The sequence below is a fragment of the Strix aluco genome, chromosome 17 (assembly GCF_031877795.1).
Source record: "Strix aluco isolate bStrAlu1 chromosome 17, bStrAlu1.hap1, whole genome shotgun sequence".
Taxonomy (NCBI): domain Eukaryota; kingdom Metazoa; phylum Chordata; class Aves; order Strigiformes; family Strigidae; genus Strix; species Strix aluco.
In genome coordinates, this window is record NC_133947.1 from 13,844,323 (window position 1) to 13,866,431 (window position 22,109).

The 22,109-nt window shown below is 47.7% G+C and overlaps 1 protein-coding gene across 9 annotated transcripts in view; it reads right to left on the minus strand.

Annotated features, from left to right (window-relative positions):
- PTPRT (protein tyrosine phosphatase receptor type T) overlaps positions 1-22,109 on the minus strand; it is a 474,436-nt gene that overhangs the window by 116,960 nt on the left and 335,367 nt on the right. For all 9 annotated transcript variants that reach the window (XR_012625516.1, XR_012625514.1, XR_012625515.1 and 6 more), the window contains exons 10-11: positions 17,292-17,493; positions 13,808-13,910 (exon numbers count right to left, since the gene is read on the minus strand). Coding sequence is in view for 6 of the 9 variants with exons in the window: in XM_074843013.1 (XP_074699114.1) it covers positions 13,808-13,910; positions 17,292-17,493 (305 nt within the window). In the remaining 3 variants the exon portion in view is untranslated. The remainder of the gene's footprint in view (positions 1-13,807; positions 13,911-17,291; positions 17,494-22,109) is intronic.

The following is a 22,109-nucleotide window of genomic DNA, read 5'->3' on the forward strand; positions in this document are numbered from 1 at the left end:
ACCCATGCTCAGCCATCGCAGCTGGCCACCATCACAGCGGCCTCCTGATGGTACAAACCAGCTCCTCACTGCCCTCTCTCTCCCGTCCTATAACAGGACAGACCTGGCCTTGGCCACCGCACGCTGAGATGCTCACGCCTGTGCCGCCAGAGACGGGAGCAGGACCCCGCGGAAGCCTCAGCAGCGATGGCAGCTTCTGGGTGCTGCAGCCCAGCGCCCAGCAAAGCTGCCACAAAACAGCTCGCGGCTCCTACAAGCTGCCAGAGGAAAGAGGGCGCGCGGAAGCTCGCAGGCTGGAAGCATCAAACACCAGCCGAAGGAACAGAGCGGATGCAGGTCGACCCGGTGGCCAACGACGAACCGGAGGCCATGGAGGTCGACCCCGTGGCCGACGACGAACTGGAGGCCATGGAGGTTGACCCCATGGCTGATGACGAGGAGGAGGCCATGGAGGTCGACCCCGTGGCCGAGGACGAAGTGGAGGCCATGGAGGTTGACCCCATGGCCGACGACGAACAGGAGGCCATGCAGGTCGACCCAATTCCAGCAAGCTAGCCTGCAACGGTGCTTCCAGCCTGTGCTTGTATATAGTTATTTCCTTTAACATGTACATTAATAAACTAACCTATCCTTCCCCGCCATCAAAGTGATTACCAGTATCTGATCATTGCGCACCTTTTTTATTCTTTCACTGATCCTTGACTCCAGTCTTTATTTTCAAACAAAAGGTACAGTGCCGGTGAGTTTTAAGTACAAGAAATTGCCACCCTTTCTTGCCATGAATGAATTAATTATCAACATATGTGCCTGAGGCAAGGCTCATGGCATGCCACTGAGAAGTTGCAAAGCAGAAGCTTGTAGTGGTTTAGCCCCTGCCGGGGTCTGAGACCACGCGGCCACTGCCCCTCCCCCACAAAGGGAGTGAAATACAAAGCCCCAAGACTGAAATAAGGAAAGGTTTAATATAACAATGCAATAGCAACACAACAAACAACAACAATAACAGTAATAGTGATAGCAATGAACAGAGCAAAATAGCTACCAAATACAGCAGTTTGAAGCACGATGTACAAAACCACGAGTGCACCACGCTCCGTGCCAGGAAAAATGTGACCTGCCAGGATGTGATGTCCGCATGGTATCTGAATAACCCGGCTAGAGCTTCCCCCCCCCACTGCTGGGGAAACTTAACCCTATCCTGGTTAAACCAGGACAGAGCTGAACACCATAGCTCCCCATATAGCTGTGGAGATCTATACACCAAAGCCACCATCTGTAAGACAAAAACCCCAGCAAATAGGCAAGTTTAGAGCTTCTGCTCTCAGTCCTCCTCCACCACAGAATCAAGGTCACTAGGCTTGCAAACCACTCCTTCAGCAGGATGAAAAGAACTACTGGGCATTAAAACCAAAACCAAAATAAGGATGCTAGTGAGAGGGATAGAGGAAAGGTAAGCTCAGGTTGAACAGGTGATGCCTGAAATCACAAAAAAAGAAAGAATTATCTGCAGATTAAAGTTCTCGCCTTTGGCTCCAGAGATGCTTCCTCTCCACACACAAGTCTATGGCACCGCATGGGATACACCCGAGGGTGCTGAAGGAGCTGGCGGGGGCGCTCGCCAAGCCGCTTTCCAGCATTTACCAGTAAGGAAGATGCTGTTGGTTGCTGCTTTTTCTTCAGGTCTTTTGAATAAAAAAGGCCACACTTAAGGAAACGTTTTGGCTACAAATGGGCCCAAGCTGGTTCAGAAAGATCATCGCTGGGGCTGTGCGGGGCACCACCGCGCCGCAGAGCCCGTGCTCCTGCAAACCCTGCGCACACACGGACTCCTCTTCCAGCAACAGCCCTGGCGTGCAAAGGCAGGCGTGCAAGGCCTGGCTCAGTGCGACGGCACTGCAAGGCTGAGGCCAGGCTGGTCTTGAAGACAGGAGCCCGGTCCGGCCCCACCCAAGACTCTATTGGGGGGGGGGCCCAGCTCCCTGGCACTGGTCAGCCCCCCAGCACAAAGGGGCCAAGAGGGGGCCAAGAAAACAGCAACTGCTGCAGCGGGAAGCCCAGCACCGAGCACAGTTCTCCACCGCCTCGTCCCCACCATCCCCGTCCCCTGCAGAGCTGCCACTCGGGGACAGCCCCGCCCCCCCGCAGGGCAGGGGCAGAAGCCCTGCCGTGGGAACCACCACCTGTGGGGCTCAGCCTGCCGTTGCCATCACAACCCCCTAACAGCTCCACCAGCGTGCAGAGCAGAGCAGGCAGCACCCGTGGGAGGCATGCTCCGCTACTTCGCAGCCCCTCTTGGGCCACGCTCCCCTCTCCACACCATGCCGACTGCACAGAAGAGGAGAGGGGAAGCTGTCAAGCCCCCTCCTCCCTGCAGGAACCTCCTCCTCCCTCCTGGGGACCGCACAGGCGTGAAGGCCAAGGTGAAAGGGAGTGTGGGCGAGCAGGGAGGTTTCTGGGGAAAGGAAAGCTCTAACACCACGTGCGCACAGCACACGGCCACTTTACTCACAGATATCCCCTAACCACATTCTTTAGTTTTTGTACCCTACCTTGGCCTCTGCCTGGCGGAGCAGAGGGTGCTGGCTGGAGCACCCGGCCTGCCAGCAGGGCCAGGGCCGGAGGAGAGAGGCTACTGCCAACAAGCGGGGTCCCATCGCAAAGTCACGGCAAAGTCAGCAAAGGACGGGCTTGGGGCAGCCCACCCGCAGGCTGCGAGCCCCCAGGGCTGCAAGGCTTGGCTCTGCTCCCAGGCAGCCACGGCCAGGGAAGGAAATTGGCCCTGTCAGAGCCAGGGGATGCTTCACCTTCTGCTGACCAGAGCAGCAGTCGCTCTCACAGACACGCGCGGGGCGGCGGGGGGCAGGGTGGGGATCGGGTCCCACCACGGTGGGACTGGGCAGGGGCAGAGCACCTCAGTCCTGGGCACCCTGCCCTTCCCAGGCAGGTCCTCCTTCAGGCCAGCCAAAGGGACCCATGCTCAGCCATCGCAGCTGGCCACCATCACAGCGGCCTCCTGATGGTACAAACCAGCTCCTCACTGCCCTCTCTCTCCCGTCCTATAACAGGACAGACCTGGCCTTGGCCACCGCACGCTGAGATGCTCACGCCTGTGCCGCCAGAGACGGGAGCAGGACCCCGCGGAAGCCTCAGCAGCGATGGCAGCTTCTGGGTGCTGCAGCCCAGCGCCCAGCAAAGCTGCCACAAAACAGCTCGCGGCTCCTACAAGCTGCCAGAGGAAAGAGGGCGCGCGGAAGCTCGCAGGCTGGAAGCATCAAACACCAGCCGAAGGAACAGAGCGGATGCAGGTCGACCCGGTGGCCAACGACGAACCGGAGGCCATGGAGGTCGACCCCGTGGCCGACGACGAACTGGAGGCCATGGAGGTTGACCCCATGGCTGATGACGAGGAGGCGGCCATGGAGGTTGACCCCGTGGCCGAGGACGAAGAGGAGGCCATGGAGGTTGACCCCATGGCCGACGACGAACAGGAGGCCATGCAGGTCGACCCAATTCCAGCAAGCTAGCCTGCAACGGTGCTTCCAGCCTGTGCTTGTGTATAGTTATTTCCTTTAACATGTACATTAATAAACTAACCTATCCTTCCCCGCCATCAAAGTGATTACCAGTATCTGATCATTGCGCACCTTTTTTATTCTTTCACTGATCCTTGACTCCAGTCTTTATTTTCAAACAAAAGGTACAGTGCCGGTGAGTTTTAAGTACAAGAAATTGCCACCCTTTCTTGCCATGAATGAATTAATTATCAACATATGTGCCTGAGGCAAGGCTCATGGCATGCCACTGAGAAGTTGCAAAGCAGAAGCTTGTAGTGGTTTAGCCCCTGCCGGGGTCTGAGACCACGCGGCCACTGCCCCTCCCCCACAAAGGGAGTGAAATACAAAGCCCCAAGACTGAAATAAGGAAAGGTTTAATATAACAATGCAATAGCAACACAACAAACAACAACAATAACAGTAATAGTGATAGCAATGAACAGAGCAAAATAGCTACCAAATACAGCAGTTTGAAGCACGATGTACAAAACCACGAGTGCACCACGCTCCGTGCCAGGAAAAATGTGACCTGCCAGGATGTGATGTCCGCATGGTATCTGAATAACCCGGCTAGAGCTTCCCCCCCCCACTGCTGGGGAAACTTAACCCTATCCTGGTTAAACCAGGACAGAGCTGAACACCATAGCTCCCCATATAGCTGTGGAGATCTATACACCAAAGCCACCATCTGTAAGACAAAAACCCCAGCAAATAGGCAAGTTTAGAGCTTCTGCTCTCAGTCCTCCTCCACCACAGAATCAAGGTCACTAGGCTTGCAAACCACTCCTTCAGCAGGATGAAAAGAACTACTGGGCATTAAAACCAAAACCAAAATAAGGATGCTAGTGAGAGGGATAGAGGAAAGGTAAGCTCAGGTTGAACAGGTGATGCCTGAAATCACAAAAAAAGAAAGAATTATCTGCAGATTAAAGTTCTCGCCTATGGCTCCAGAGATGCTTCCTCTCCACACACAAGTCTATGGCACCGCATGGGATACACCCGAGGGTGCTGAAGGAGCTGGCGGGGGCGCTCGCCAAGCCGCTTTCCAGCATTTACCAGTAAGGAAGATGCTGTTGGTTGCTGCTTTTTCTTCAGGTCTTTTGAATAAAAAAGGCCACACTTAAGGAAACGTTTTGGCTACAAATGGGCCCAAGCTGGTTCAGAAAGATCATCGCTGGGGCTGTGCGGGGCACCACCGCGCCGCAGAGCCCGTGCTCCTGCAAACCCTGCGCACACACGGACTCCTCTTCCAGCAACAGCCCTGGCGTGCAAAGGCAGGCGTGCAAGGCCTGGCTCAGTGCGACGGCACTGCAAGGCTGAGGCCAGGCTGGTCTTGAAGACAGGAGCCCGGTCCGGCCCCACCCAAGACTCTATTGGGGGGGGGGCCCAGCTCCCTGGCACTGGTCAGCCCCCCAGCACAAAGGGGCCAAGAGGGGGCCAAGAAAACAGCAACTGCTGCAGCGGGAAGCCCAGCACCGAGCACAGTTCTCCACCGCCTCGTCCCCACCATCCCCGTCCCCTGCAGAGCTGCCACTCGGGGACAGCCCCGCCCCCCCGCAGGGCAGGGGCAGAAGCCCTGCCGTGGGAACCACCACCTGTGGGGCTCAGCCTGCCGTTGCCATCACAACCCCCTAACAGCTCCACCAGCGTGCAGAGCAGAGCAGGCAGCACCCGTGGGAGGCATGCTCCGCTACTTCGCAGCCCCTCTTGGGCCACGCTCCCCTCTCCACACCATGCCGACTGCACAGAAGAGGAGAGGGGAAGCTGTCAAGCCCCCTCCTCCCTGCAGGAACCTCCTCCTCCCTCCTGGGGACCGCACAGGCGTGAAGGCCAAGGTGAAAGGGAGTGTGGGCGAGCAGGGAGGTTTCTGGGGAAAGGAAAGCTCTAACACCACGTGCGCACAGCACACGGCCACTTTACTCACAGATATCCCCTAACCACATTCTTTAGTTTTTGTACCCTACCTTGGCCTCTGCCTGGCGGAGCAGAGGGTGCTGGCTGGAGCACCCGGCCTGCCAGCAGGGCCAGGGCCGGAGGAGAGAGGCTACTGCCAACAAGCGGGGTCCCATCGCAAAGTCACGGCACAGTCTGCAAAGGACGGGCTTGGGGCAGCCCACCCGCAGGCTGCGAGCCCCCAGGGCTGCAAGGCTTGGCTCTGCTCCCAGGCAGCCACGGCCAGGGAAGGAAATTGGCCCTGTCAGAGCCAGGGGATGCTTCACCTTCTGCTGACCAGAGCAGCAGTCGCTCTCACAGACACGCGCAGGGCGGCGGGGGGCAGGGTGGGGATCGGGTCCCACCACGGTGGGACTGGGCAGGGGCAGAGCACCTCAGTCCTGGGCACCCTGCCCTTCCCAGGCAGGTCCTCCTTCAGGCCAGCCAAAGGGACCCATGCTCAGCCATCGCAGCTGGCCACCATCACAGCGGCCTCCTGATGGTACAAACCAGCTCCTCACTGCCCTCTCTCTCCCGTCCTGTAACAGGACAGACCTGACCTTGGCCACCGCACGCTGAGATGCTCACGCCTGTGCCGCCAGAGACGGGAGCAGGACCCCGCGGAAGCCTCAGCAGCGATGGCAGCTTCTGGGTGCTGCAGCCCAGCGCCCAGCAAAGCTGCCACAAAACAGCTCGCGGCTCCTACAAGCTGCCAGAGGAAAGAGGGCGCGCGGAAGCTCGCAGGCTGGAAGCATCAAACACCAGCCAAAGGAACAGAGCGGATGCAGGTCGACCCGGTGGCCAACGACGAACCGGAGGCCATGGAGGTCGACCCCGTGGCCGACGACGAACTGGAGGCCATGGAGGTTGACCCCATGGCTGATGACGAGGAGGAGGCCATGGAGGTCGACCCCGTGGCCGAGGACGAAGTGGAGGCCATGGAGGTTGACCCCATGGCCGACGACGAACAGGAGGCCATGCAGGTCGACCCAATTCCAGCAAGCTAGCCTGCAACGGTGCTTCCAGCCTGTGCTTGTGTATAGTTATTTCCTTTAACATGTACATTAATAAACTAACCTATCCTTCCCCGCCATCAAAGTGATTACCAGTATCTGATCATTGCGCACCTTTTTTATTCTTTCACTGATCCTTAACTCCAGTCTTTATTTTCAAACAAAAGGTACAGTGCCGGTGAGTTTTAAGTACAAGAAATTGCCACCCTTTCTTGCCATGAATGAATTAATTATCAACATATGTGCCTGAGGCAAGGCTCATGGCATGCCACTGAGAAGTTGCAAAGCAGGAGCTTGTAGTGGTTTAGCCCCTGTCCCTCCCCCACAAAGGGAGTGAAATACAAAGCCCCAAGACTGAAATAAGGAAAGGTTTAATATAACAATGCAATAGCAACACAACAAACAACAACAATAACAGTAATAGTGATAGCAATGAACAGAGCAAAATAGCTACCAAATACAGCAGTTTGAAGCACGATGTACAAAACCACGAGTGCACCACGCTCCGTGCCAGGAAAAATGTGACCTGCCAGGATGTGATGTCCGCATGGTATCTGAATAACCCGGCTAGAGCTTCCCCCCCCACTGCTGGGGAAACTTAACCCTATCCTGGTTAAACCAGGACAGAGCTGAACACCATAGCTCCCCATATAGCTGTGGAGATCTATACACCAAAGCCACCATCTGTAAGACAAAAACCCCAGCAAATAGGCAAGTTTAGAGCTTCTGCTCTCAGTCCTCCTCCACCACAGAATCAAGGTCACTAGGCTTGCAAACCACTCCTTCAGCAGGATGAAAAGAACTACTGGGCATTAAAACCAAAACCAAAATAAGGATGCTAGTGAGAGGGATAGAGGAAAGGTAAGCTCAGGTTGAACATGTGATGCCTGAAATCACAAAAAAAGAAAGAATTATCTGCAGATTAAAGTTCTCGCCTATGGCTCCAGAGATGCTTCCTCTCCACACACAAGTCTATGGCACCGCATGGGATACACCCGAGGGTGCTGAAGGAGCTGGCGGGGGCGCTCGCCAAGCCGCTTTCCAGCATTTACCAGTAAGGAAGATGCTGTTGGTTGCTGCTTTTTCTTCAGGTCTTTTGAATAAAAAAGGCCACACTTAAGGAAACGTTTTGGCTACAAATGGGCCCAAGCTGGTTCAGAAAGATCATCGCTGGGGCTGTGCGGGGCACCACCGCGCCGCAGAGCCCGTGCTCCTGCAAACCCTGCGCACACACGGACTCCTCTTCCAGCAACAGCCCTGGCGTGCAAAGGCAGGCGTGCAAGGCCTGGCTCAGTGCGACGGCACTGCAAGGCTGAGGCCAGGCTGGTCTTGAAGACAGGAGCCCGGTCCGGCCCCACCCAAGACTCTATTGGGGGGGGGGCCCAGCTCCCTGGCACTGGTCAGCCCCCCAGCACAAAGGGGCCAAGAGGGGGCCAAGAAAACAGCAACTGCTGCAGCGGGAAGCCCAGCACCGAGCACAGTTCTCCACCGCCTCGTCCCCACCATCCCCGTCCCCTGCAGAGCTGCCACTCGGGGACAGCCCCGCCCCCCCGCAGGGCAGGGGCAGAAGCCCTGCCGTGGGAACCACCACCTGTGGGGCTCAGCCTGCCGTTGCCATCACAACCCCCTAACAGCTCCACCAGCGTGCAGAGCAGAGCAGGCAGCACCCGTGGGAGGCATGCTCCGCTACTTCGCAGCCCCTCTTGGGCCACGCTCCCCTCTCCACACCATGCCGACTGCACAGAAGAGGAGAGGGGAAGCTGTCAAGCCCCCTCCTCCCTGCAGGAACCTCCTCCTCCCTCCTGGGGACCGCACAGGCGTGAAGGCCAAGGTGAAAGGGAGTGTGGGCGAGCAGGGAGGTTTCTGGGGAAAGGAAAGCTCTAACACCACGTGCGCACAGCACACGGCCACTTTACTCACAGATATCCCCTAACCACATTCTTTAGTTTTTGTACCCTACCTTGGCCTCTGCCTGGCGGAGCAGAGGGTGCTGGCTGGAGCACCCGGCCTGCCAGCAGGGCCAGGGCCGGAGGAGAGAGGCTACTGCCAACAAGCGGGGTCCCATCGCAAAGTCACGGCACAGTCTGCAAAGGACGGGCTTGGGGCAGCCCACCCGCAGGCTGCGAGCCCCCAGGGCTGCAAGGCTTGGCTCTGCTCCCAGGCAGCCACGGCCAGGGAAGGAAATTGGCCCTGTCAGAGCCAGGGGATGCTTCACCTTCTGCTGACCAGAGCAGCAGTCGCTCTCACAGACACGCGCAGGGCGGCGGGGGGCAGGGTGGGGATCGGGTCCCACCACGGTGGGACTGGGCAGGGGCAGAGCACCTCAGTCCTGGGCACCCTGCCCTTCCCAGGCAGGTCCTCCTTCAGGCCAGCCAAAGGGACCCATGCTCAGCCATCGCAGCTGGCCACCATCACAGCGGCCTCCTGATGGTACAAACCAGCTCCTCACTGCCCTCTCTCTCCCGTCCTGTAACAGGACAGACCTGACCTTGGCCACCGCACGCTGAGATGCTCACGCCTGTGCCGCCAGAGACGGGAGCAGGACCCCGCGGAAGCCTCAGCAGCGATGGCAGCTTCTGGGTGCTGCAGCCCAGCGCCCAGCAAAGCTGCCACAAAACAGCTCGCGGCTCCTACAAGCTGCCAGAGGAAAGAGGGCGCGCGGAAGCTCGCAGGCTGGAAGCATCAAACACCAGCCGAAGGAACAGAGCGGATGCAGGTCGACCCGGTGGCCAACGACGAACTGGAGGCCATGGAGGTCGACCCCGTGGCCGACGACGAACAGGAGGCCATGGAGGTTGACCCCATGGCTGATGACGAGGAGGAGGCCATGGAGGTTGACCCCGTGGCCGAGGACGAAGAGGAGGCCATGGAGGTTGACCCCATGGCCGACGACGAACAGGAGGCCATGCAGGTCGACCCAATTCCAGCAAGCTAGCCTGCAACGGTGCTTCCAGCCTGTGCTTGTATATAGTTATTTCCTTTAATACGTACATTAATAAACTAACCTATCCTTCCCCGCCATCAAAGTGATTACCAGTATCTGATCATTGCACACATAGACAATAAGTGACTGTTACCTGTATGTATTTCTGCAGTATCACTTATACATGCTTTTTACCCTGCTCACACACACACATATATATAATCCCCTCCACATATATATATATATGTATAAAGGTAAGTGAAATTGTTAATACCTTTGTTCTAATAATACTGTTCCTTAGCACAGCACAGGGGTCAGTTGTCTAAAGACCATCCTGTACCTGCATGCTGGCAGACACTGAAAACATCACCGATTATTTACTGATAGACCTCAGAGCACTGCAAGAAGACAGGGAGATTAAATCCATCTTTTTCCAACAAAAAATTTCTCCATTGTCTGAAACCCCCCAAATAATTGCAAACTCTTTTCTAATGTCCTTCTACAGTGTCCTACAGCTCCAATACACAGAGCAACATATTGACAAGGCAATCACACCTAAGGGAAGCATTTACTTAAACTCTGAAATCCTCAAAACTAATACATGCTCTGGAAATTTGATTTTCTCCATAAGACTAGTATAGGTAGATTGATAGAACCAACTGCATGTTAATAAACCAGATGGACTTTCAAACATCCAACACACAAAAAACAGCCCAGTGGACATGTCATGTAGATAAAATCCCTCATAGTGGTATTTTCAAGCAGTGAATGGGATATAAATTCTCAAATAGAGGTCTAAAGATGTCGTATGTGAATAATCTATGAAGGACTGGCTCAGCCCTCCTGACAATAACAGATTCAAAGGCAGAATTATCCTCAAGATCACATTGGAGATTTTCAGGAAAGTGTTGAGGAGTAAAGATTGAGAACACTTGCATTCTTCTTTCCTCTTCTGAATCTATTATAGATGAATGTCAGTCTTCAGCAAATCAATCAAAGCACCATTCACGGGTTTTAGATTGATATAAGAACACCTAAAAGTTATTTTTAAAGGGCAACGTGGAGTCAAGCTCTGGAGGTTATACCATGGAAAATAAAGGCAAGAATTAAATGCCTATGCCACAAGGGAGAATATTTAAGCTTGCTGAGGCTTCATCTTTCTTTTGGCAATAGGACAAAATAGATCAAAGAATATCTAAGTGTATATTATTCTTATTAGTTTATATGAAAGTGTTATCAATGTTATCTATAGATCATTAGCAATGCCAAGTTCATGATCATTAGTTTTATAAACAACCTCATCTAAGTTATTTATCATGAGCCCTGGGGAACATCAGAAATGTCTTAATGTTGAAAGTGACTTTGGATTTGGTGTACCTGCATTTCAGATGAATGGAAATACAATGAATATTATTTTAAATATTCTATAATATTACTCTAAAAATGATCTTGCAGACCATACTCCCATCTGTATGCTGCTCAGACTACAGCAGAATGAAGTAACACAAGTCAAAGTCACATAACTATCATATGTATTGATACCAGTTTACAGTCACATCCCCACACATACTCCAACTCACCATCCCCAGCATAAGAGGAAATATTAACAGTAATTACTGTGTAGTAATTTTTTTTCATCTTCACAGTTTGGGAGGACTATAATAAAAACCTGGAGCACTGCAGAGCAGAAACTCAGGGTGATGAGATGAGGGGTTGACTGTATTCCTGCATAGTGAAAGATCTGAGTATCAGAGGTTTTATAAGAAGGTGTGAGGAAAATCTATTTCGGACTACTTTCAAGTACCTTTTCAGACCCATCTCAGCAGGCTGGGATATGAAAGGCCAGCGCGCAAAAGGGAAGGGAGCTAGGAAAGGGAGGCCAGGAGAACAGGCATGTCGGCAGCATGCTGCATCATGCGGGATCCCCTCCCGTCACCTCCGCGCCACCTCGCTGCTGCACATGGAGATTTCTCAGTCATTTGTCTTGACTCTGTGTTTGCATTAATGCCCTCAGTAACTGCACAGAGCATGGCATCAGGCTAAGAAGGGCTCTAAGTCATTTAAGTTTGTACCAGAATTTTAAAGCATTTTGAAAATCAATTTTATCATATTAGAGATGAATGGAAAATACTATACTTGTGAAGGAGAACTGAAACACACACAGTGAAACGGTAGAACAACTAACTACACAACAATAAAGAGGATACATTGGATCTCAGAGCTTGAACACAAAAAAAACCACTGAGGAGGAAAAAACACCTCACTCTCCTGTGTTAAAGAGTGTCACAAGCCGTTCACGTATGTTATTCCTCTCATCTGCTGGCGCTGTTGAGGCCTTCAAGGGAACACTACCTGCTTTTGGATATGGCATTTTGAAAGAAATTACACAGCTTGGAGAGTGTGCAGACTGGAAGAAAAGGAAAGAGACTGGGAGAATCTAAGGTTGCAATAACGATTTGTTATTTGCTAGACTAAGACTAGTCTGTCAAGTTATACAGGGAAAGGTATTCACACATTCTGAGGCCTTCATAGTTAATAAAAAGCTAAAATTCTCCCCAAGACGCCCTCCCCCTCCATTCTGGTTTTCACACACACATTTGTCAGTCAATGAAATGGGCTCATAATGGGAAGTAATCTTATCACTTAGTTGTGGCATGTAAATAGTGCATATTCTGAAAATGTGTGCAGAATAGGCTACAATGCAATTAAAGAAACCAGAGTGAAAATTTATAAAAATCTCTACCAAATTTTTTATAACAGATGCATTTGCTGGAAAAGTCATTATTCACTGAATGCAGTTAAAAAGTATAGTAAATTAACTTCGAGAAAAATCACAAGACTTTTCAATAAAAAGAGAAAATAGCAACACTCTTAAGACAGCAGGTGGTAAAACGAGATACAGGAATGTTCCCCCATATAAAGAAATAAAACAAAACAGAGCTGTGTGATTTTACTGCTCTTTTCCAGCAGAAAAACATCCCTAAAGGACTCAGAAAATAGGCTCCTAAATTCGCTCATATGGAGTACCAGAGATTGAAAGAGAAACTTTAAAATACATTACTCAGAAAAACTAGAAAAGGCATGGTGCTAAGCCTTAAAGAGCAGGTTTTTTGCTTGAGAGTATCAATGCAATTTGGGGGAAAGCTGTGACATAGGGTGGACCACCAACTGCTACAGGATATTTCATTAAATCAGGCAGTTTACATCTGAGCAATTTGCTCCTGAATACTTAGTGGGACATCCTTCAAAAGCACTAAGAACTTGTCAGTGGGGTGTACAAACCCAAGTCACTTTGAAAGAAGAGACTATGGGTTTTTAAAATACCACCCATAGGAAAAATTTCAAAAGTCTCTTGTGGAAAGTGGAGGTAAAAGCCTGAAGAGCCTACAGGGAGGTAATGGCTGCTGGATACCTCTGGAAAGCCGTATCCACTATTTTTATCATAAGCAATTCTAATTCATGCTCTCGGCTGAGGAGACTGACAGGATGAATGACCAACTGGCACTTCTGCCAGCAACAGATAAGGCAGTGCCAGCTCAGAAGGGAAGTTTGTTCATCTGTGCTGATGCCTTTTGCCACGTACAAATTCAACCAGGTGGAAGAGAGCAATGAAGTACGGACCTCTCAGTCATGTTTCCACAGTCAGGGAGCGATCTGCAGCTGACCATCCCATTTCAGTATCTCATGAGTAAGAACAGGACCCAGCTCAGAGACAGTCAGGAATGTTTTCTGCAAGGTCCTTGCTCTGTTCCACTGGTGCCTGTGCAGCTCCCTGCCCCTGAATCCTCTACTGAGCCAGTGGAAACTGCTTGCCTACAACTGGCAAAGTCTCACTAAACCAGAGATCATCTTTTCTGGACTAGATCACTACTTCATTGCACAGCCAGAGCAGGAGCAACAGCTGGATTGTAACATGAAGATGTGAGGAGTTACATCCAGAATCTGAACAAATGCACCCGCCAGTATTAAGGATAGTTTAGGCATTCGTACGATAGTTACAAAACGGCCTTGTCCATCCTGGAAGAGAGGGCAGGCGACGGAGGCCTGAAGGCTCCTCCACCTTTGCTCAGTTCACAGCGTCACAGCACACACCGGCACGTACGGCTCTACTCCAGCGCTGCAAAGGCATCTGAAGTGATGCTGAAAGGGTAATAACCCCGTGCAATGCTATCAGTAGTCCTTCCCGGAGGTTAACAGCGGGAGGCAAGTAGGTTGAGGCGTTTACAAAAGGAGACTGTGAAAGGCAGAATCAACAGCAGAGTTGGCCTTTTAGTCAGCGTTCGCTTTCAGCAGTTACATTATCAGACAAGAATGAGAGAGGCGTGAGAGAAGCCTGGGGAGGAAGGAGAGGGGAGAGCTGTGAAAAGAGAAGACAAAACACCTACCTGACAGGTGCTCCCCGGGACTGAGCAGGCTTCAGCATAACGGTGATGGTAGTGTCAGTCTCATTCAGGGGGGAGTCCGTGTCGTATTCTGGCATCGACGGTGCTACAGCAGAACAAAGAGCAACACGTTAGTTATACACCAGTTACTGCCTTTGGTAGTGTTGACAACATAATATTAACATTTCTTGGAGACCGTTTAACATTTCTCACATGAAACATCAAAATATATCCCAATGTTATGACCAAAACTGTCAAAATTGCTTAAATGTTTGTACACTCTTTTCCTATTAAAATTAAATGGGAATTGGACACCCAAATCTTCAAGCTGGCTTTGAAAAACCTGTCTCGAATTTTTAAGACTTAGTAATCCTTTGAGATAGGATCATTCCTTCAATTTTAAAGGTGAAGAAAGAAAACTGCATGGTCATTATAAAAGACCACTTAGGATGACTGAATCAGTAGCAAAGCTAAGAATAGCACCCAGGAAACCTGGCTTTTGTTCACTGTTCTGGTCATTGGATTAGACCTCCCACATCTTACACAGAGTTTTTCATACATAGACTTAAGCTGTGTCGCCTTGATCAGCTGGAGGTTGTGTTACGAAGCACGAAAGAAGAGAAGAGAGCACAAATGCCGGGTTATTTTAGCACTCAAACCCATGACACTTCACCCCAGTGCTCTAGTGATATTGAATCAAAAGGCAGCTGCACGGCTCCCAACAGCATACCCGGGCAGTACCCAGCCATGGTATCCCCATCGCTTCGCTGACGTGTTCCCCAAAGCAATACAGGACACCACTGAATATTCACATCTACCCATAGTCTAGTTTCTACTCCTGTTTTGTTATCTTCTATTAGGATCACTTCATGACAGCAGGATAGCTTTCCTTAGGAAACATATTTTACTTCTTACATTACTTCTTCCTTCCCCAACAGCAGACATCTGGTTGGGACAATTTCACTGTGCAAGAACTGAAAAGTTCATGAGATCAAACCAGCATCAAATTTATTCCAAAGATGCAAGTTTTGCTGAAATATCTTTAAAGTAGAAAGCAAACAGAAGAATTCATACAAATAGTTCACCTGTAACTCACAAGGGCAAGCTGAATTGCAGGGGATCCCATATTTAATCATCTCAGTGTGATTTCTACTGCAATCCTGTTTACAATTGGGATTTTCATCTAAATGCCTGTCAAGAATGGTGGTTGCTATTATCAGCTCAGCTACTGACTTCCCTGTCAATAAGCTGGCAATGAATCAGAATGAATGCCAATTCCTTAACGAAGATTTCTCTGAAAAAGGTGCTCTGCATCAAGGGGAAGCAGTGTGAGTCAATCAAAGAAGATGCATGTCACCAGCTGTCTTCTATACAAGAGATCACTCTAGTTGCTGGAGATGCCACAGCAAGACTTGTTCAGCACCTGCTCTGGCCAGAGGGGGGTGGTGCTAAGCACAACGCAGTGCTACAAAAAGGTTGCAAGGCCAGTTTGGACACCAGAAACAGGCTGGGCTCTGCCTTTGTAGGCTCCATCATCCTCCTTCGAAGCAGCTTCTTCCAGCCTAGCTGCAGCACTGCACTGGTGCCACTAAATTGTTTCTGATATGTTAGCTAGCTTGGATGTCTCCTCCTGGCTGTGCATGAGACCTCTTTACTTATCTTCTATGTAAAACACTGCACCTGCCACACAGAATTTACAATCTTTCTTTCAGACAACATATAGTTAAGAGGTAAATGCAAGAAACATAGGTCTTGGCAGGACTAGCTAATGGTATTGAGTATAATTCAGCAATCAGGGTCTGTATTAGTCACAAGACACTGAAATAAGATACAGTACTTTCTTCTGTTCTCAACACAGAACAGTTGTGCAGTACCTTGATAAAACTACAATCTCTAAAACAGCAAGCACCACTAATCAATTTAATGCCTATTTTGCAAGATCCCAGTCCTGCCCAAAGAGAAGTCCTCAGGAATTTTGCCATTTAACTGTGATTGAGACACGAACAGATGTGTCCACTCATATAAACACATACTCACACATTGGTACAGCACAGGTGTCTTTTCATTTAAAAATATATATAGTCTAATAAGGACATTACAGTCAATGCAAAAATCCTTCTTCTCACTACTAACCTTGGGACTGTCTCTTAGAGCAAGTTTAACAATAATTTCCAAATTACATGTATAGGACCGACCATGCAACGAGATAATCTAATGTCAGACACTACCCTAGTGCCTGCCTGGAGTCTGTGCCCACCTATTGCAAACCAGATGTTTGGAAGATGGAAGAAAAAAAAAAAAAAAAAAGATGATAACCCAAGCTCAGTGTGCCTACAGTTAATAATCATGCAGGCTTCTAACACAATTTGAGCACTCACTGAATAATAAAATGAAAAGAAACTGAATCAGAGGGAAAAATCACTACCATTACTGTGCTATTTCATTTTTCTGGTCACAAGTGAGCAGCGTGCACGCTGTGCCTTCCCTTCCCAGCAGGGCTGCAGAAACCCCAACAGTCCGTGGAGCTGTTAGGACAGCTAATGGCTTTACTTCGAGTGGTTGAGACACGGGCTTTTGCGCTAAATGTTAAGGGTTCAAACCATGCTGATGGTTAGTGGAGGGAATGGATACATTTTACTTCCTTAAAATTTACACTGTCACTTACTTTATTAACCAATTTTGAAATAGGGCAATGGAAAACATGCACTGTTGTGCACACTTTTCTATGGCACCCAGACTTAATTTCAAGCGTTACAAGTGTCCTGAATGTTCTAAATGTTTATTCTGGCTTTCCTGAAAAAACAGTTAAGTTATTCCAAAAAATGACAGTTTTAAACTCTGTTAGAGAACCTATTTCAGTGCTATCAATTAAAAGTTAAAATTTACATATATCTGCCCAATATCATCTCTACCATACCTTCATCCATTTTTTTTGATAGCTAGCCTAAGTTTCCTTTTTTTCCTAGAGACACATGCGCCTTCTCTTTGAAATACCTCCTGATTTTAGTGCCTTTCATATACTTGTCTGCCTACCTCAAGCACTCCCTCTGTGCTTACTCAGAAAGAAAACATAAAAAACAGCTTTCCTCTATTTTTAGACTCCTTGCACTATTAATTCAATTACTTCATTATATCCATTTTGGTGCATTCTGAAAATAAAAGCCACATTATTGAAGGAGCTTCCCCAGCCGTACAGATAATACTAACAATTATTGTAGGGATAGTTCATTTGTAGAACTAATGAAGGTTCTCATTTAAAACGCTCCACAAAGCTATTCATGGATATTTAAGATATCCACAAATTAACCACTGCGTTTGTAACTTGAACAAACACAGATACTGGATTGTGGCCGTTTTAAAAATTTGCCTTATGAAACTTGTAGAAGAGACACTAAGCTGAATACCTTTTTATTGTTTTATGCATCATCTGTGGGTGTAAAGAACAAAGCCCTAGAAAGCTCTTTTTTCTTCTTCTCCAAAGCAGTACCTGAAATCTTAGTTGCAATCCGTGTTGTGATGGGTGGCCCAAAGCCCTTGACTGTGCTGGCTTTGATGGTGAATGAATACGTAGTCCCTGGGTATAATCCTACAAAGAGGTGATGTGTTTCATTCCTTAGTTTGAAGACTTTCCCTCTTTGGCTGGACAGCTCAGCACTGGGATCCAGAGACCCAACGGCCTTGTACGTAATCTGCAAATGAAAAACAAGGAAAGTAAGGTGATAAGGGCCCTTCTGCACCTGGCCTTTCTCTGCTCCCCTCTTCTGCCATCTCTGGAGACCAGACATTGGAAACACAAGGACAAATATTATTTCAGTATCTCTAGTGAGCGGTTCTGTATCTGGATGCCATCAAACAAACACAATTTTTCCAAGGCTTTACTTAGGACAAAACTAATTTCTTCTCTCAACTAAAACCTCAGCATGTGCTGATTTACAACAAAAGATGCAAAGAATTGCTTTTTGTTCCAAATCTCAGAACTTCTGCAGCCAAACCAAAGCACACAGCACAACCAGCAGAATTTTCATGAGAATTTCCCATACAATCCCACTACAGCATACGAAAACTTTTGGTGCAAACGTGGACAAATTTTCCATCAACTTGTTTTTTTTTTTTTCTTCTGGAAAATGGTCTTCTCATAAGGCCACTGAAAACAATGGGAGCCTTTTACTGACAACAAAGGTTTTGGAAATCTTTTCATGTGTTAAAGAGAAAACGCTGAAATGAAATGGTGTATTTAAATGCAATAAATATCATCAGGTCTTTAGACAAAAGTCCTTTTCTTCTCTAAGCTTGTAAACGAGCTTCTGATGTCATTTCCCTGTCCCTGTTTTGAGCCTCAGTTTGCAGGTGTACACGTGGTTCCATGCCTGGTTTTTGTGGAAGAGAGTAAGTCAGCAGGGTTACAGACCTAGAGAGCTGTTCAGGAATATCCCCGCTGCTGGTGCTAACGCACCTTTAGAGGCATCCAAGCTGAAAGCACACCTCTGAAATTCTGCTTGAGCTCCATTATGCTTATCCATGGCAGTTCTGTTGATATACAGACACTTGCAAGTAAAACTCATGACTTATTTACCAGCCAATTCCTTGCCTGCGTTCCAAATTCAATCCAAAGGCAGCTCAATTTCAACTAAGCTGTCAATATAATGTAACGTGCTCCACTGCTCTCCTAACCTTTCCTGATATTATGGGATCCTTGCTTATTTGTAATGAAACACTATGAATAAATCAATGTATGTTAATACACGAAGTCTTCAATTTTTTATGAAGGACTCCACAAGAATCTAATTCCCAGCTTTGCTGAAAGAGCCTTTGAAAATTTTTAAGTCGCTTTATGACAGAAGGAAAATGTTGCATTTTGAGGAAAAATAAATACACAATGTTTAAAAAGGGGGCTTTAATAATAACAGGATAAATAAGAGACATAGACTGATGCTACTGACACCAGAGAAGGGTGTGAGCCTGTGATTCCTATTATTTGGACGGAGAAGAACAATTTAGACAGAGGTGACACCCAAGACGAGGCAGCACAACAGAGAAGGGCCGTGAATTACACCAGGCCCACAGAGCAGCAAGAACTGCAAAAGCAGAACACTTAAAGGAATTATAATTAAAGAAGCTTGAAGGTGATTTCACTGAAAACCTACTGATTCTTCCAGGAATTACAACCTGGTTTTAAATTTTTATTACCTGCCAGAAACATGAGAAAGAGAGAGATCTTAGCACAACAGTCATTAAAACAAAAAAATTAAATGCAGGGAGGAGAAATCTTTACACTTGCTGCTTTTCCTTCGGTAAGGTGAGGACCATGCAAGGCAGCATGGCATGGGACAGTATTTTGACAGTTCTTACTGCATCAAGGTAGTTTGAGGCAAGGGAATCTGTAAAAACACCATCGGAGTTAGAGTGAGCATCAAAGACCTTAAACCCAGTCAACACCATAGCCAAATCCAGAAAGAAAAGTGTATTTAATCTGTTACGTAGGAATGAACCGATGCAATCTGTATGCTCTATTTGCAAATCAAGTGCTAGAGAAACAGCAATTCTATAAAACTCCAGAGGAATCAGCAAAATAGGAGCCTGGGAAAAAGAAAGGGAACCTCCTATTGCTGGGCCACTGAAAACCACATTCACAGGATACTCGGGTAGTAGCCTATGCGAAATCAGTGGTATTTATTTTCAAGCACATTATACAAAAGGCTATAAATATAAATGGAAGATGCACTTGTCCTTGATCTCCACATAAATAAAAGTATTCAGCTACGCTTACCAGTTCTAAAATCGCTACAAAAAGAGTTATTTTTCTTCATTAAAAAAACTATCCCGTTAAGGCAAATAGAGCTACAAAAGCTTTCAAGAGAGAGAAAAAAAGAAGTCACTGATTTTAAAAATAACAGTTTTTCTTTTTTCTGTTGACTATAGCAGAGAATATGTGTACAAGGGACCTTAAAACACCCTGGGTCAACTCACAAAAAGCAGGGAAGGAGAAAACTATACTTGAGAGAGAGGACATCCATATTTTGAGATTGTAGTATGGGTCAGTTTTCAGAAAGACTGCTCCCTCAAATCAGACTACAGTATTTCCAAAAACTTTCTTTTAGGATATATAAACTACAGTAAAGAGAGATTCATTGCATAGCCAAATTGCAAGATTATTGTTTCTGCAGCAGACTCTGTATTCCAACAGATATGAACCCCGTTAAAGCAGGTGATGTGCAGACATTCAGAGAAAGCAATAGTTGTCCCCAAAACATAACATTTAATACACGAGCAGTACCTGGATGCAACACAGAGAATAGGAAAACAATAGTACAGAACTGTGCATGCAGTCCAGTTTCATTCAGTCCATAAGCAGCAATATTTAAGGGACTGGTAAGAGTAATGGTGCCCACAGATACAGCTAGTTATCAGCTTATTATTCTCATCAGAGTTAGTCTCGAGCTCTTCTCTGCTTTCCACAAGAGCTCTGAGTGACTGAAGTGGTGAGGAAACTACATACAGACACTGCCAGGAGAGCCTGTGGGCGCTGTGCCCACCTCTGCTGATGACTTTCATCATGACCACGATAAGCTGATGATCTCCGAGTCCCCACTTTGCCATTTATAAAATGAGGGCTATTAAACTCCTCTACGCAAAAATTTCGGTGGTTGAGGTTTCTGTGGATTTCTGTAATTGCTGAGTGCTGATGGTTAAGCAGCAAAACCAAGGTGAAACAGATGACGTAGCCCTGAAAACAGAGCCTTCTATTCAGAAAAGGAGGCAAATTCTCTTCCAGCTCAGAAAAAAAAAGAATAATTTTTCTCTTCCATGTGAGATATCTGCTATTTATTAGGTATTAGTGCTACCCCAAGTGTGGATTAACATCTGAGAGCTCTGTCTCAGTCTGTTCCTCTATGGGCCTCCCAGTACAGCTAAAGCAGCTGCAACTTCAGGCAGAGCAATAGCTGTTCTGCCAGCAGAGCCTCCCTGAGCACGGGCTGGCTGCTCCCCGCTGAGCCGGCACACACCCGCACTGCCCCAGCCAAGGCTGCCCAGCCAGCTCTGCAACAGTTCCCCCGGCCAGCATCATCCCCAGCTACTGAAGTTGGTATTTCCTCACTGGAATATCTGAAAAGTGCTACACCGTATGCATTTGTGTGTATGCATGTCTCTGTGTCAGAAGATTTCTCCTATAGAAAGAAAAGAAGATGTAATATATCACTTATATGTTGGTTTTCATGTATAAATGTATCATGTATCAAATTATAATCAGGTGAAATGAAGACACCAGTAAGTTGTCACTCTTCTCCTTAATTGATTTAAACTAAAATTTCTGAAGCAGAGAAATTTCAGGGAATCAGACACTGAAAAATGTTCAAGGAGAAACTATGGAAATTTCCAACTCTGGAGTAAATTATAAAAGCGCAGAGACATGTCTGGAGAAGAAATACGGCACTTTCCGGGAATAAGAAGGATACTGAAAAAAACACCTGCTCTTCTAGTTGGTATGCTGAGTATTTATCTTAATTTCTTCTTCCAAGTGTCAAACCATTTCATTACAAAACAAACAAGAGATTCTAATCTAGAAAATGAGATGACTCAATCACTAGAAAGCAGCTGTTCTAAATTATTTTAAAATAATCTATTTTAAAGACAAGCCATGTCATATAATACTTCTGTATTCTGAAAAAAAGAAACGATAATATTAATTTAAACATTTAAAAACCTAGACAGAAAACAAACAAGAAAATACTCAAAAATATATTTAAGGATTTCAGTCTGATTGAAAATATTTGGTTTTATTCTGATGCAAAATAAATGCAAATACAAAGATGAGGAAACTTCTCACAAGACTGAAACTCTATGTTTTTTAACCAGCTCCCTGGTTATCTCCTGCGCAGCAGGCACTTGTCATAAGTTGAAAGCTGTCTTTCCTCTCCAAACTGGAACAGCTGTCCAGAGTTTGCATATGTAATGTAGAGCTTACATATCGTCTTCAGGGCAACTGGATGGTCCCAAGGAAAAGTTTAGTGGCCGACACTGCTATGGTTCTAATCACAGCAAAAAGTGGTGCAGGCTAAAATACATCAAACCCAAGAAATATACATTAATAAATCCTAAATCTTCCTTGGAATCTCCTTCATTGAGTTAATGAAATGGTTCTCAAACTGAAGCAACAACAACAGTAAATTTGAAGTAATCAGAAAGTCAGATGGCACAGGAACTCGGAGGAATAAAGAATAGCCACATTCCCACCAGCACAGGAGGGACGAAACACTGAGCCCAGCATCCACCCACCTGGACAGAAATGATTTACTCAGGAGGTGCA